Here is a 17,133-nt window from a genome sequence, read left to right as displayed (position 1 = left end):
TCAAGGAACAGGAGTACTAAGCACGCGTGAAAAAGAGAATCATCAAAGTTTATCCATTGTTTACCATCAACTCATTGTCCCTCCATATTTGATACGTCTGTTATTTCGTTCTGAAATACTGTAAAAATACTTCAAACGAACATTTTACATCACATATTCTGCGGATTGCGTACTTGGTAACTGCCGTGATACTCCTGACGACGTCAGAAGTAGGTAGGCAGCCGTTTTGTGCTGGTGGTTGCAACTGCCATACTGTGTTCTCGTTTTTAGAAATAGAAGTTTGTACACTACTTTGAACAGACTATGGACTGTCGTCGATGTCGTCTGAACACTGGCTTCCAGATACATTACTGTCCTGATCTTCGAACTCAGAGACTAATCCTTCGTCTGTTGAGCTACTTGCTAATTCTTCCAACTCAGCATCAGTCAATGATGTAATCGCATGATGTCACAATTCACACTGATCACAAACGATAGAGAACACAAGCTGAGTAGAAACAGTGGATAATTTGAACAGTTGACAAGTCGTAATGACAAGTCCATCGTTGTAAACGCAGCGCCTTTGTTGACTTGTTGAACGTTGAATGTAAGTATGAACATTGCAAGTCATAACTTCTATAAAATATGAGGCATCCAAAAAATATTTGACTTTATAGTAATCATATTAATGTTGGGTCACATTTCCCTGAACGTTACGTATGTAACTCTGAAGGTTTATGAGCAGATGACTTAAATATTTTAAAACTTTTTTTAACCACATACTGCCCTTGCATTTTAAGACAAAGTCATCAAATTTCATAGCGTTATTTTGATGTTTAAACAATAAGAAACGAGATTTATAACCATTCCGTGTCATACAGATCCGAACGGAACAGCAGGGTTAAACAGATGCGTTTCCCATAAATATTTGTTATGGAACTGAACTAGAAATCTTTCCCATAAGATTTATCAAATACAGTTACAGAAGCATGCACCTAAGCTTTTTGATCAGGAAGTACAGAAAATAATATTTCAATACGCGAGTGTAGTAAAATGTTAATTTTCTCTCTATATGGTTTGGACGGATTATTTAAGTACGAACTAAACCTTTTCCTACATTGAATATTGAAAAATGTCTATTTCAGTCTAATTCCGTTCCAAAAGCATAATAATATGGGAGTAGTAAGGACGCTATTTTTTGTGCGAGACTGTTAATAATTCCATTAACGTTGTCCCCTGTTGCGGACGGAATTTCTTATTTGTAATCAGGCTACCACATCCCACATTGTCATTGATTATCCCTTGTATTTCTCATGACATCTTTTTTATTTCTTCTCGTGTTTGTGTTCTTACTTCTCAGGGACATCCACTCTCGGTTTAATCTGTCAATCAATCTCTGTATGAGGTACAATGCCTTTAGGAATGCCAGTATTTTAACATCAATAAACATCATGAAATTTTCACTCTGCGAAGGAGCGGGCGATGATGTGAAACTTCCTGGCGGATTAAAACTGTGTGCCGGACCGAGATTCGATCTCAGGACCTTTGCTTTTCGCAGGAGAACTTCTGTGAAGTTTGGAAAGTAGGAAACGAAGTACTGGCAGTAGTAAGGCTGTGAGAAGGAGGCGTGAGTCGTGCTTGGGTAGCTCAGTTAATAGAGCACTTGCCCGCGAAAGGCAAAGGTCCCGAGTGCGAGTCTCGGTCCGGCACACAGTTTTAATCTGCCAGGAAGTTTCAGTCAACATGTCCGTTAATTTTGTATGGATAGCATTCACTTTTCTCTTATTCTCAGTGAAGGCTATTTTTCTAATATCCACTGATGTATTACTTTTGCTCCTATGCTAAATAGCATATCAGTGAGCTCCAAGAGTAAACAGATTTCGAAGGTACAGAAATATCAGACACTACCTGTAGACACAGAGGGAGGATGCCATTTTTAATACGACGTCAGAGATTTCTATACCTGTTCAAAAAATCTATCGTATAGTTAACAATTAAGGTGTACTCAGTTCCATACTTGCTTTCTCTGTATTATGGAGGTACAATTTTGATAGTCTCTCTCTCTCTCTCTCTCTCTCGACAGCAAAAACCGCCTCAGTGTGAAATTAGTTATGGTTTGAGTCTCTGAAAGGCGTTACTGCAATCAAGAAACTAAAGAAAAGTGACTGAAACAGTAAAAACATATTAACTCACATCGAACCAAAACTCGTATAGGTAAAGACTGACGAATCGTAAGCGAATAACAGAGTGGTAAATTTTTCTCATATATGTGTGCTAAGGGTCCGATCACGATCTTCTGAAGTTACTGCCATTGTGCACATTGTCGAGCTCCTTGATGAACTATTCAGAGTATCTGAAATATGTAACGAGCGTATGCAACGCATACATACCAGTGAAGAGCAGCGTCCTGTGATGCTTATACAAGTGACTCCTTGCATTATGGTTTCAGTAGTAGCGAACGCAAATTAGTGTTTGGCAATGAATTAATCTAACAGAATCGAACGGATTTGCGGCTCCATAGCCAGTGAGCGCGTATGGTACACTGAACAAAGGGAGTCTGAACAGATTTATGAGAGCTGCTATAGCAGCATTAGCTAACGTGGCTTGCGAACGATTCGCTTTGTAATGCGAATGCAAACCCAGGTGACAGAGAATTGTACATTACAATGAGTTCTGTGTCTAGTTACCTCACGAGACGGAGAGAGAGATACCTGCGACATTGTGAAGTACGTAAGCGTGAGGTTCACAGGAACAGCAAGTGCGTTCTCCTGAAAGTTTGTAACATTTTGTAACCTCAATGACGTGGTGCTTTTTAAGAAGTATAGTAATGTGTACTTTAGCATTGATATGGACAGTGGGATACGAACAATGCCTAGGACGTGTGATTCTACAGAAAGATGCTGAAAGTTCTTTCGAACACGTTCTGGACGAGATGACACAGGATATTATCAGGGTGTACTTTGGGAATTACAAATGCATGGCGACAATTTCTGATTCACCTTATGCCGTATGGGACAAGGCAGCGTCGCTAAGGGCCAGGATGACCTTTGTGTTAGACGGCACGGATGATGGTGACGAGCAGCTGTTGGTGTCCGCTTTGGATGCGGACTGCCTGGGCTTCGTCATTCGGCATGCCGACGCTTCGGCAGCTGTCGATGCTTTGCTGTCTGCGTCGCGCCGAGCTGTTCGTCGCGCCAGACTCCGCCTCCTGCTGCTGCCGGTGGATAGGGACCATCCCGTCAATGCGAGCGACGTCTTTGGTCTCGCAGACATCAAGCTCGTCCCTGATATTCTGGTGGTCAGGACAGTGGATGAGGGAAACAGGTTAACAGTCTTTCCAGTCTGTTTTACTTACTCTTACATATTACTAAGGCATTTGACTGTGTTGATCACAAAATATTGGTCCAGAAGTTGGAGTCATATATGTTTTGGAGTCATATATTATCTCCAAATCAAACCTACATTGTTTTTCAAATGGATCCCCGTATTGCTTATTACGTAATCAATAACATGGGAAATCACGAAAAGAGTGACGTTACTTGCATAGCAATATGTCATTTCCATTCCGAGATACTTCAAATACTTGAAATAAACTAAAGACGCCGCAATTGCCCTTCCCGAGACGTAAGTGTGAACCCCACGTTGCTCGTAATAGCGATGCAACAAGCACTGTACTTATTGTATTTATACTGTTATTAAGTGGACTGGAAACACTACAGATGTCCAGTCACACAACTACGTACACCTCCCATACCGGCTCCGTCAGATCCTTGGTCAGCCATTAGCTGTATTTACCCTGGCCGGTGATATTCGGTTTTTCACTACCGTTACGTCCATTTTAGTACTGCAATAAAGATCAATAAAAGGCCAAAGAGCATATCCTTTCCTTATTTTTCATTGTATGTGATTGGGCATCTGTAGTGTTTCCAGTCGTCTTAATAACAGTGTAACTGGCAATAAGCAAAGCGTTTGTCGCGTCGTAGTAAGTAAAATACATCGCGATTACGAGCAACGTTGGGTTCACGTTTGCGTCTCTGAACGTGCAACAGCGGCGCGTTTAGTTTATTTCAAGAGTCAGTTTCGCTCTGCAATGTAACTGAAGTATTGAGATGCAATCGAAGTCATTCTTTTTGTGATTATTCTTGTTGTTGATTGCCTAAAATGTAATGCAGGATGACAATTAGAAAAACAATAAAAACTTAAGTCTGAGTTGAAAATAATGTTTGCTTACGTTTTAGAATGTCTCATAGTATTTACTTTCATGAGCTCCTGCCTTACGTTCATACCCGTGATGGTCGGTTTTCAGCATCTATTGTTGTTCGAGAGTACATGCACTGTAACGTTAAAGTGGGTCACACTGCTGGTAGTGTGGGTAGTATATTTTTGCCTGTGCCGTAACAATGGCTCCCCAAATCCACTGACCAACAGAATAATGACAATTTTCAAAAATATTGGAATCTCCCAGTCTCAAGTTAGGATCAATCCTTTGTAATACTGTTGTAATTAATGTAGGTAAGTCTGAAGATTCCTTGTGTAAGGTGAAACGCGTCCCACTGATACATAAGGCAATACAATCAATTCTGTAGCCAAGGCTGTTGTTTTCACCACATTCTGCATACTGGTTGCTGTACCAAAACCCCATGAAGTGGAAATCCTTTAAAATCGACGCTGCCTCTAAGGCCACTTGTTCATCAACGCACAGAGTTCATAGCTCGCAGTATGGCTGTAAGAAGCACGTAGTTATTTTCACCTCACTAAATGTCAGTTAGTGCAACAGGTATGAATTTTTTAGCAGTGATGCAAATTAGGAGCTGGTACAATAAAAGCAACTCTCCTGTACGTGTGACACCGAAACCACACACAATTTTTAATTTTCATTTTTATATCCTAAATTCTCACTCAAGATGGTCGGAGTCGGGAATCTGAAAAACTATTTATGAATGTGTCAGAATATAAAAAATTAACTGTTTCATTACTACTTTCGTCTCCAGAACTAAAATTAATCATCATCATCATCATCATCATTTAAGACTGATTATGCCTTTCAGCGTTCAGTCTGGAGCATAGCCCCCCTTATACAGTTCCTCCATGATCCCCTATTCAGTGCTGACATTGGTGCCTCTTCTGATGTTAAACCTATTACTTCAAAATCATTCTTAACCGAATCCAAGTACCCTCTCCTCGGTCTGCCCCGACTCCTCCTACCCTCTACTGCTGAATCCATGAGTCTCTCGGGTAACCTTGCTTCTCCCATGCGTGTAACATGACCCCACCATCTAAGCCTGTTCGCCCTGACTGCTACATCTATAGAGTTCATTCCCAGTTTATCTTTGATTTCCTCATTGTCGACACCCTCCTGCCATTGTTCCCATCTACTAGTACCTGCAATCATCCTAGCTACTTTCATGTCCGTAACCTCAACCTTGTTGATAAGGTAACCTGAATCCACCCAGCTTTCGCTCCCATACAACAAAGTTGCTCGAAAGATTGAACTGTGCACAGATAACTTAGTCTTGGTACTGACTTCCTTCTTGCAGAAGAGAGTAGATCGTAGCTGAGCGCTCACTGCATTGGCTTTGCTACACCTCGCTTCCAGTTTTTTCACTATGTTGCCATCTTGTGAGAATATGCATCCTAAGTACTTGAAACCGTCCACCTGTTCTAACTTTGTTCCTCCTACTTGGCACTCAATCCGTTTATATTTCTTCCCCACTGACATTACTTTCGTATTGGAGTTGCTAATCTTCATACCATAGTCCTTACATTTTTGATCTAGCTCTGAAATATTACTTTGCAAACTTTCAATCGAATCTGCCATCACAACTAAGTCATCCGCATATGCAAGACTGCTTATTTTGTGTTCACATATCTTAATCTCACCCAGCCAGTCTATTGTTTCCAACATATGATCCATAAATAATATGAACAACAGTGGAGACAGGTTGCAGCCTTGTCTTACCCCTGAAACTACTCTGAACCATGAACTCAATTTACCGCCAACTCTAACTGCTGCCTGACTATCCATGTAAAGACCTTTAATTGCTTACAAAAGTTTGCCTCCTATTCCATAATCTTGTAGAACAGACAATAACTTCCTCCTAGGAATCCAGTCATATGCCTTTTCTAGATCTATAAAGCATAGATACAATTCCCTGTTCCACTCATAACACTTCTCCATTATTTGCTGTAAGCTAAAGATCTGGTGCCTGACAACCTCAAAGAGGCCTAAACCCACACTGATTTTCATCCAATTGGTCCTCAACTAATACTCGCACTTTCCTTTCAACAATACCTGAGAAGATTTTACCCACAACGCTGATTAAAGAGATACCTCTGTAGTTGTTACAATCATTTCTGTTTCCATGTTTAAAGATTGGTGTGATTACTGCTTTTGTCCAGTCTGATGGAACCTGTCCCAACTCCCAGGCCATTTCAATTATTCTGTGTAGCCATTTAAGACCTGACATTCCACTGTATTTGATGAGTTTCGACTTAATTTAATCCACCCCAGCCGCTTTATTGCACTGCAATCTACTGACCATTTTTTCCACTTCCTCAAATGTGATCCTATTTCCATCATCATTCCTATCCCTTTCTACCTCGAAATCTGAAACATTACTGATCGCATTTTCACCTACATTGAGCAACTCTTCAAAATATTCCCTCCATCTGCCCAAGGCATCCACAGGATTCACCAGCAGTTTTCCTGACCTGTCCAAAATACTTGTCATTTCCTTCTTACCACCCTTTCAAAGACTGCTAATTACACTCCAGAACGGTTTTCCAGCAGGTTGACCCATAGTCTCCAACCTGTTTCCAACGTCTTCCCACGATTTCTTCTTGGATGCTGCAATTATCTGTTTGGCTTTGTTTCTTTCTTCAACATAACTTTCTCTGTCTACCTGGGTTCTGGTATGTAACCTATTTTGATACGCCTTCTTTTTCCTTTAACAGGCTGCCTTGACTGTATCATTCCACCAAGCTGTTTGCTTCATCCTACTTTTGCACACTACTGATCCAATACATTTTTTTAGCCACTTCTAGTACTGTGTCCCTGTACCTTGTCCATTCCTTTTCCATGACAGTAATTGAATACATTCAACTAACTGGTACCTTTCTGAGATCGCTGTTATGTACTTGTGACTGATTTCCTTATCCTGAGGTTTCTCCACTCTTATCCTCCTACATATGGACCTGACCTCCTGCACTTTCGGCCTCACAATCCCAATTTCACTGCAGATTAAATAATGATCAGTGTCATCAAAGAATCCCCTGAATACACGTGTGTCCCGCACAGCCTTCCTGAATTCCTGATCTGTTATTATACAGTCAATGACAGATCTGGTTCCCCTGCCTTCCCAAGTATACCGGCGAATGTTCTTATGTTTAAAAAAGGAGTTTGTGATTACTAAGCCCATATTGGCACAAAAATCCAAGTGTTGTTTCCCGTTCCTGTTGGCCTCCATATCCTCTCCAAATTTACCCATAACCTTTTCATACCCTTCTGTTCGATTTCCAATCCTGGCGTTAAAATCACCCATGAGCAGAACACTGTCCTTGTCCTTTACTCTAACAACTACAACACTGAGTGCCTCATAAAAACTATCCATCTTATCTTGACCTGTCCCTTCACAATGCGAATATACTGACACAATCCTAATTTTCTTGCTAGACACTGTCAAATCTATCCACATCAGTCGTTCGCTTACATACCTTATTGCAACTACGCTGGGTTCCATTTCTTTCCTGATGTAAAGCCCTACACCCCATTGTGCTATTCCTGCTTTGACTCCTGACAGGTAGACCTTGTATTCTCCTACTTCCTCCTCTTTCTCACCCCTTACCCCAATGTCACTAACAGCTAAAACGTCCAGCCCCATCTTACTTGCAGCCTCTGCCAGCTCTACTTTCTTCCCAGAGTAGCCCCCATTGATATTAATAGCTCCCCATCTCATTACCATTTGTTTGCCAAGTCGTATCTTAGGAGTCCCTGGTTTGTCAGTTAGAGGTGGGACTCCGTCACCTCCAAAGGTCCGAGGCATTTTGCTCTGATTGTTGCCAGCATCATATTTAAAGTACCAGGGAAGCAGGTTGCTAGCCTTAATTGCCCCGAGTCCCATTGGGTTTTACCCCTAACGGCTGAGGGACTAACCGGTGGATTTGGTAGTCTTTGCCGTATGAGCACAAAGGTGACCACGACTCAGAATATGTCCGAGATGCCCAGCCTTATTCCAAAGTAACTGGTATCCCGACTGTCGGGACTACTTACTTGGCCACTCATACGTTGCCCGTGGTTCATGAACTAGGACATGACTACAGGAACCCACACCATGAACCAATTATTGTAAATTTTTTTTATTTACACGTGAAGTTACTTACCACCAAATTGAACAGCAAATCTCCAAGGTCATGGAACGTGTCAATATATGAACTTACAACATAAAAGTAATAACAGATAAAAATAAATGTTCATGAACCTGAAAAAAGTCAGTCCATAAGTTTTAAGTAAACGCTATCGGGAATACAATAAGAATCAGCTTCATTTTTCAAGGAATTCCTCGACAGAATAGAAGGAGTGACCCATGAGGAAACTCTTTAGTTTCGATTTGAAAGCGCGTGGATTACTGCAAAGATTTTTGAATTCGAGTGGCAGCTTATTGAAAATGGATGCAGCAATATACTGCGCACCTTTTTGCACAAGAGTTAAGGAAGTCCGATCCAAATGGAGGTTTGATTTCTGCCGAGTATTAACCGAGTGAAAGCTGCTTATTCTTGAGAATAAACAAATATTGGTAACAAGAAACGTCAATAAGGAATATACATATTGAGAGGCCAATGCCAAAATACCCACACTCGTGAAAAGAGGTCGACAAGAGGTTCGTGAACTCATACCACTTATTGCACGAACCACCCGTTTCTGAGCGAAAAATATCCTTGTAGAATGGGAAGAGTTACCCCAAAACATATTACCATACGATATAAGTGAATGAAAATAAGCAAAGTAGACTAATTTACGTGTCGAATAATCACTCACTTTTGATACCGCTCGAATAGTAAAAATGTCAGTATTAAGTTTTTCAACAAGATGCTGAACGTGGGCTTTCCACGACAGCTTACTATCTATCTGAACATCTAGAAATTTGAACTGTTCAGTTTCACTAATCATATGCCCATTCTGTGAGATTAAAACGTCAGGTTTTGTTGAATTGTGTGTTAGAAACTGTAAAAACTGAGTCTTACTGTGATTTAACGTTAGTTTATTTTCTACAACCCATGAACTGAGGTCATGTACTGCACTATTTGAAACCGAGTCAATGTTGCACACAACATCCTTCACTATCAAGCTAGTGTCATCAGCAAACAGAAATATTTTAGAGTTACCCATAATACTAGTGGGCGTCTCATTTATATAAATAAGGAACAGGAGCAGCCCCAGCACTGATCCCTGGAGCATCCTCCCCCCCCCCCCCCCCCACTTGACAGTACCCCACTCAGATCCCACATCACAGCCGTTACCAACATTGTGAATAATGACCTTTTGCTGCCTGTTGCTAAAGTAAGAGGTGAACCAATTGTGAGCTACTCCCCTTATTCCTTTAATGGTCCATTAAAGGAAGTTAGAATGACTCATAGTATTTACTTTCAGGAACCCCTGACTTACACTCATACCCGTGAAAGTCGTTGGATGATATCAGTTGTGGTTCCAGAGGCATTCCCGCTGAAACGTATAAGTGAACCACCCTGTATAGCAAAATAAGTTGAAGTAAGTGTGTGCTCACATCATGTGTTAAAAGCGAAACATCCGATAACCTGTGGATGAATAAAATAGTGTTAAATGTGGTTATCGGGAGTTACGCCGTTAACACGTTACGTGAGCACCTACCTCCTTCGATTTATTTTACTGTATCACTTACCAACACTATACTAGTAAGTTGAAAAAAAAATTAAATTTTTAATCTTAGAACTTGTGATCAAGAGTTTCTAATACTGCTGTAATTAGTGCAGGTCAATCTGAAGATGCCTTTTACGAGGCGAAACAAATGTCATCAGTAAAAAAAGGAATAAAATAAGTTCTGCAACGAAGAAGTTTACGCCACAGCGTTGATTTTGTTGTAGTTTTAATCCAACCTTTTGTACACATGGTGAAGAGCGTTACTATTACTCGTACATGCGGTAATCAGCAACATATTGTTTTATTTGTAGGTGAATATACGTGAAATAACCTTTGTTTTCAGACGGTCATAAATCTGCATTCGTTGTGGCTCATTCCTAAGGAACTGACAAATAGAAGATGGCGTCTTGCACTGGTACAAGTTTCTGATATTTTACCGGTAAAATATGAAAAGTTTTCTGGTATGATGAGTCTTTAAAAAATGCGTTTTTGCATTATTAGCGCAGCGTAATGTTCCGAAATGATGTTGTGAATTTTCTACTTTGCCCTTTAACCTCAGTTATTAATTCAATATGGCAACAGAAAGGCATAATGGAAAGTGGAGCACAGCGGAACTGCATTTTACTGGAACACTACATCTGAATGTGATAATGGATGAAATGAATGTGCAGGCATGTAAAATGTTTCTAAGTCAACAATTAAGAGGCATGCTGCAAATGAAAACTTCGCGGTCAAAATAAAGTGTGTTGAGTGCAAATTGGAAGAGTATAACCCTACACTGCAGTTTAAGCATACCGTATATAAGAAAACATGGGTTCGACATTGTAGAAGGAAACGTATTGCCCCATAGTTCAAATTCAGAGGAAGCCATGACAGGCAAATAGCGGCCTGAAGGTATCCTTCGAAGAAATATCGCCGAACCGTGGGAAATAATAAAAGCTTGAAGCAAAACTTCCGAGATCTTGTCAAGGACCCTGTGAGCTGAGAAGTAGCCCATGATTTTTTCCTTTTAGAGCGGAATGAATAAAAGGAAAGGAAATCTAAAACTACAGATGATTAACCAAAAGGAAGGGTTTTACAGACTTAGAGACTCTGCCGAGAAGTCACCACAGAAACTCATTCGCAAAACTGAGTTATGGTATAGCGAACTGTGCGAGGAACATCGAATGGAAGAATGGGATAAATGCATAAAATGAAAAATGTGGATTCACGCAAAGTGTGCAAGGATGGGGGACAGTAGGCAAAACTTGATATTGCACTGTGTTAAAATAGTGATGTAACAACTAAAATATGGAACATTTCCTTAAACTTAATCTAATACACATCTTTAAATTCAGGGACATAGTTTACATGCGTGGTACAATTTATTGACACAGTGGTACGAAATTGGAGATCACTTGCTAATTTGTACCGGTTGTCGATGTTCGGAAAATTTAGGGTAGTGTATTTATTTTTCTCAGAATTTCTGCTGTTTGAATCAGGTACCAAAAACTGCATCCTGATGTTGAACTAGGCATTATTTAAATAATTTTGTAACCTAATTGTTAGACTATAATAAATAAAAAACCCCAAAGAAGAAATTTAGGCTAATTTCTTATACCAAGTAACACTAACTTTTGCATTTACCGCTAATGAATACATAATATGAAAACCGCTTACTGATTCTAAAAGAAGTTACAGACGAGAATGGTTTTCACCCTAAAATTGGAGAACGTATATATGCCTAAAAAATTGCAAGAAAAGGTGCAGCACGGACAAGCACTAAATACAACAAAAAATATGCTAATGTGAAATATAATGTTACCACAAGCGATAAAATTGAGCGAATAATTCGGGCAGAAAGTGGCAAACTTGCAATTAAAACAGTGGACAAATTAAAATTTCCTTTTTGACACGTCATACATAAGGACGGGAAATACGACGTGTATCAATTCCGACAACTGTGAAGAGCATTATGTAGGCCAAACGATATGAAAATTACTGACGCCTTAGGAAGACCATACATATGCTAGTAACAAGGCATTATTACGTCTCTACTTCTCATTTAATTAACGTGTCGTTACGAACACGGATGACAATCTAAAGATGTTGCACGTGATCGACAAGGGACATAATTTCGACACAAAAGAAGAGCTAGAAATTTGGTACAGTAAACGGGAACCTATTGTTTAAAACACTGAATGAACAAAAAGAGCTCATCACGGACGCGTATTTCCACGTATAAGATGACCTTCTGCTCTGGAAAGCTGCTCAACAAACTACACACACCTGGAGCTGCGGAGCGCCCGTTCTGCTACTGACGCTTGCTAGAGTTGACTGAGTGGTATGTAAACAAACCAAGAGTCGAAGAGATATCGTTCTCTCGTTGACACTACCCAGCTGATCAGCAATATTTTACGAATTTGTGTAACATTTATATGTAAAGTTAAAGACGTATAATGAGCTCAAGTCCTGGTTAAATGTTTGATTTTCATCTATTTATCGAAACAATACGAACCGCCACCGGGTATTTTTTATTTTTTCCAAGTACGGATTATCTCGTAGACAAAACATTCAATACTTCATTAGTTTCACCAACAGTGTGGAGACAATAAAACGGTAAATCATTCCAACTTTGTCCTCTCGCACATGTATATTATATTGTTGATAAACTTAAATTTTTTTAACGTTTTCAGATCGTTAACGTCCTCAGATGCTAATGATAAAGAGTCTTCAAATTTTTTAAAGTCATGCAGAGCTTATTGTACGATACTTCTCGCATTTACATCCGCGTACGGTCTTTGGGATAACATTCAGCCGCATGTCCGACTGTATGACCCGATTCTGAATCAATATGCATATTAACTTGAGCAATTTTAGAAATTGTAGGAGAATGTTATCTATCTCATCTGTCCTGTTTGATCGCAAAATATGGAGCTCTGTAAGTTTCTGAATTTAATAGTGGGCACTTCAAATCTTTCATCGATACCCATGTCTTCTTCTTTCGTGTCAGCAGAGAATTCCCCCCACTCATTAGAGGTCCGCAAAGTAATCTATCCAGCCACCCACTCTGTCTGTACGTTTGACAATGGAACACATCTTGTACTCATTTCGTTGTCACTTGTTCTTTTAATTTCAAAGAACATTATTTTGATCTTTCTATATCATAAAATTATCCTTCCGACGGCAAATTTCTATTCCAATCGTTAATATTTTCCTTGTAGGCATCAGAATTTAGCTTCACTACATTTGTTATTAATTCCATCCCATAGTGGCTTACATTGCTTCATTCTTTCTTTGTACTTTACATATTTGTATTTCCTCCTTTCAACGATAAATTGAAGCATTTTTTTCTGTCATATAAGTCCTCTTCGCAGTTATCATCTTTGTTCTTGTAATCTCTGTTAACTGCCTTTTACAGGTATGTCCATTCCTTTTCAGCTAAACTGATTAGAGGTGACGGTATGCATTATTTTGAGACATCTTCAAATACACCATCAGTACTTCAATACCCACTTGACTAAACATTTACTCTTCCCTTACATACTCTTAAGTGTCAGATTTTTCTTAAAAATTAGTAAATATTGATCTGAGTCAGTTTATGCTACTGGATATAGCTTGCAATCCAATATCTGTCATAATGATGTAATCTTGCCGGTAACTGCTTGTGTGTCCAAGTTTTTACCATGGATGTCTCCATTCCGTAATAGCTGAATAGTGTGTTATTCATTACAGACACCTTCATTCCTCAAAGAACTTGTCAAAGAGAAAGGAGGAGTGGACAAAAGTTCCCCTAATCCCCATGGGACGGAAAACTGCTGGCCAAGACTGGGGAATCAGGAATGACAGGCATGAAGATTCACAAAGCAATGGAGACTGTAATATCCACTCTCCTTCCACCCATTGTCCACATTAGTCTATTATGATGATTTGATAGGAGCGAAGATGACAATGAACTTTCTAGTTTACTTAGCTTTTCATGTAGGGCTGGTTCCAGTTGTTCTTGTCTATGGGTCTGATTTTTGAAGCTGAAAATGTCACATTTTAGGTCCTCACGCTTGGATGGAGCTAGATAAATATGAAGATTGTTGTTGCCGTATTTTTGTTTTTAAGTTAATATATTTTCTCACATTGTAGTATATCATACACTCTTTTGACTTTTCACATTAACAAAGCCGAAGTTATATTGTTCGCAGAAAATACAAAAATACGTCCTGTCACATCAGAGGCATGCTAACTACTCTTTCACTCTGCGCAAAATTCCATGGGTTTACAATTTCTCTTAACAAATGATTTTCTACTAGTTTCTGTTGCATTAAGACTTTCGATTATTACTTCATAAATAAGTCCAGAAATAAACATACTAGCCAGTACAGTATTGCATAGCTAACAATAGAGGTATTAAGTGTGCCATTAGGTCACAATTTCAGATATTTATAAAAAAAAATAATTTTAACTGTATATTCAGAAGTAGAACTTATCGATTATAACATCGAGATTAAGTCTTTTATAAACTATTTCATTTTCATAGATTTTAGCTTGAAATATAACATGCCTTGTAAAAATTTATATGATACTTTTCAGAAAAGCAACGAAGATAATTCTCATCTGTCCAAAATTCGAAAAATAATACTGGTATCGACTATTACTGTTGAGGAAAAATATAGCTAGAGGAGGATGTCCCGTTACAATACCCTGTATTTAAGACATAATGTTTAACAACAGAAAGTGTTATCTGCAGTCCAAAAATGTCTAGTGAAAGGACGGGGAGGGGTGACCATGAGAAAAATTCTGAAAAAGCAATTGAAAGTGTAATACGCTCTGAGTCAAAGCATGGAATGTCAGGAACATGAATGTAACGGGGAAACTAGAAAATCAGCAAACCCAAATGCAAATACACAGTCTACATACGGCAGTGAAGTGTAATGGAAACAAAAATTTCTGGTAATAACAAAACGAGTAGAATATGGTATAAAGGGAGTAGAACTCGTTAAGAATAGGAAAGCGCGGCAAAGAATAGGTTAATGATATCCATTCATCAGTACTGACAGTAGCCCAAAGCAAAATACAGAAGTGGAGTGAAGATGTCAAACATGGTAGATGAAGGAAGAGAGAGTGTGTGTGAGGGAATTAATCGGGTAACGCAATAAAGGGAAATGAAAACACGCGAATTGTGGGTGAGTGGGCACTACTATAGACAAAGGAAAAGATGGCAGAATTACAGAAGAATACAGACACAGCAGCTGGAATAAATTTGACATTCATACTCAGGGTGTCACTAGGTTTCTTTTCGAAATTGTTTTTCATCCTGTCCTCCTTCATTGATGCATCTACGCCACATCTGTTTTCACAAATAACTGCGGCTCCACACTTTTGTTAAATTTCGAGACTTGTTCATTTAGCTGTTACCGCATAAAATAGCGTTCCAAATTCCCTATTTGCCTGTTTTCTATGCTTTGAAACTCTCCAGTCTGAATATCATAAGAAATTCATTTGTGAAGTCGAAATTCATTTGTTGAGCGTGCCAGGTTTCCTTTTTCAAGACTACAGCACACACTTCTCTTAGTCACAGTTTACAGTGTCGTTTACGACAAATGTGTTTTAAATAAACAAAATCCAAAATTCATATTCTTGTGTACATTCTCAAAACTATTTTCCGTCTTTTGCAAGTAAAGCTATTTGGATACTTCACGAGCGACTGATAATCTTTTTTGCGTTTGAAATACAGAGCAGCGAGGCTCAGTAGGTAACCTCAACTTGCATCACCAGCTTCAAGCTGGTGACAGTAAAATTTACAGGTCAAGCGACATGGCGGGACGAGCTGGTGGTGGCGCGGTGGTACTACGGGAGCGGCTTAGACCGGCCACTGGCTGAGCCGTTTGCAAGTAGACTGGCAAACTTGGAGGGCCGCCAGCTGGTTTTCGCGACTCTTCACTATCCTCCATACGTCGTATTGGAGGGCGCTCCAGGAATCCTCGACGGCACAGAGACCCGCATTCTTAGCGAATTCATCAACAAGGTAAGTAAGCAAGGTCTACAACTACAAGAAGATCAGGTTTTAATAGACCGCTACTGTAATTCAGTTCTTACGTAATTCATGGCAATTTCTTTGTTAATGCTACGTTCCAACGGTTCAAATGGCTCTGAGCACTATGGGACTCAACTTCTAACGTCATCAGTCCCCTAGAACTTAGTACTACTTAAAACTAACTAAGGCCATCACACACATCCATGCCCGAGGCAGGATTCGAACCTGCGACCGTAGAGGTCGCGCGGTTCCAGACTGTAGTGCCTAGAACCGCTCGGCCACCCCTTCCGGCTTATGCTACGTCTAACGTTCTCAATTATCCTTGCTACTTATTTCAAAATTCATCATTCTCAAAGATTTTTTGCCATATAAAAGATATTGCAACACCTAGTTGTGAATATCGAAGCATATTTTCTACAAATTTGCTTTTCCTTATGGAAAGGGTCCTGTCTTGACGATTTTTTTTGCTCTTTTCCGTTCAGACTTCTTCTTGTCCGAATGGATCTTTCAACTTTCTAGACCCAATAACAACGCTTAACGCATTTGATCTCCACTCAGTAACTTAACTTTGCGGTTTTCTAAACGTTGGTGTAATTATTATCATAATATGCAGTTACTTGCTTTTGTCGCCCTCGGAAAAAACCGGCTTAAGGACGAGGTCATTTTATTGATAAGTTACTTGACAGGTTCTGCATCATTGGTAGGAGTATAAGACAACAAAATTAGAACAGATGGAACACGCATGTCAAAGTAAAGGCTGTCAAAACAGTCACAGTCTACTCACAATGGGCCTCTGCCCTCTGACGTCAACGCATGCGTATATTCTCCTATGAAAGTGATCATGAAGGTGCTGAATGGCATCCTCTAATTGACTGTCCCAAGCATCTTGCTCCTTTTCCTTGCAATTCGGCAATGGTTGTATCAGTTTCTGGAGAACGAGCAAGTTCCCGCTTTATAATGTCCACCCAGAAAAAGCACGTTGCGTAGTCCCAGCGGTGTGTAGACCTTCCTGTCGAAGAAACTGCAGTAGTACAGGGATGAAATCCTGTCCAATGTGGCCGGCACTGGTTGCTTTACCCTGCAGAAACATCAAATGTGATCGCGAGCGATAAGTGCCGGCTACGCTTGCAACAAAACCTGAGATGGAACCTGTGTGCCGAGGGCGAATACACTTCGGGATAGACACATCACCTGGTCTACGCCACACACGTGTATGTCCATCACTCGCTTACAGACAGGAACTACTCTCGTCACT

The 17,133-nt window shown here is 39.8% G+C and overlaps 1 protein-coding gene across 1 annotated transcript in view; it reads left to right on the top strand.

Moving 5' to 3' along the window:
* Positions 1-3,019: 3,019 nt before the first annotated feature.
* Positions 3,020-17,133, top strand: part of LOC126159799 (glutamate receptor ionotropic, kainate glr-3-like) — a 77,896-nt gene continuing 63,782 nt past the window's right edge. Inside the window, exons 1-2 of the mRNA XM_049916583.1 lie at positions 3,020-3,303; positions 15,620-15,869. Of these exons, the coding sequence (XP_049772540.1) occupies positions 3,020-3,303; positions 15,620-15,869 (534 nt within the window). The remainder of the gene's footprint in view (positions 3,304-15,619; positions 15,870-17,133) is intronic.

The sequence above is a fragment of the Schistocerca cancellata genome, chromosome 2 (genome assembly GCF_023864275.1).
Source record: "Schistocerca cancellata isolate TAMUIC-IGC-003103 chromosome 2, iqSchCanc2.1, whole genome shotgun sequence".
Classification (NCBI taxonomy): domain Eukaryota; kingdom Metazoa; phylum Arthropoda; class Insecta; order Orthoptera; family Acrididae; genus Schistocerca; species Schistocerca cancellata.
The sequence above is the reverse complement of the archived record's forward strand: the minus strand, read 5'-3'. Positions and strand labels throughout refer to the sequence as shown.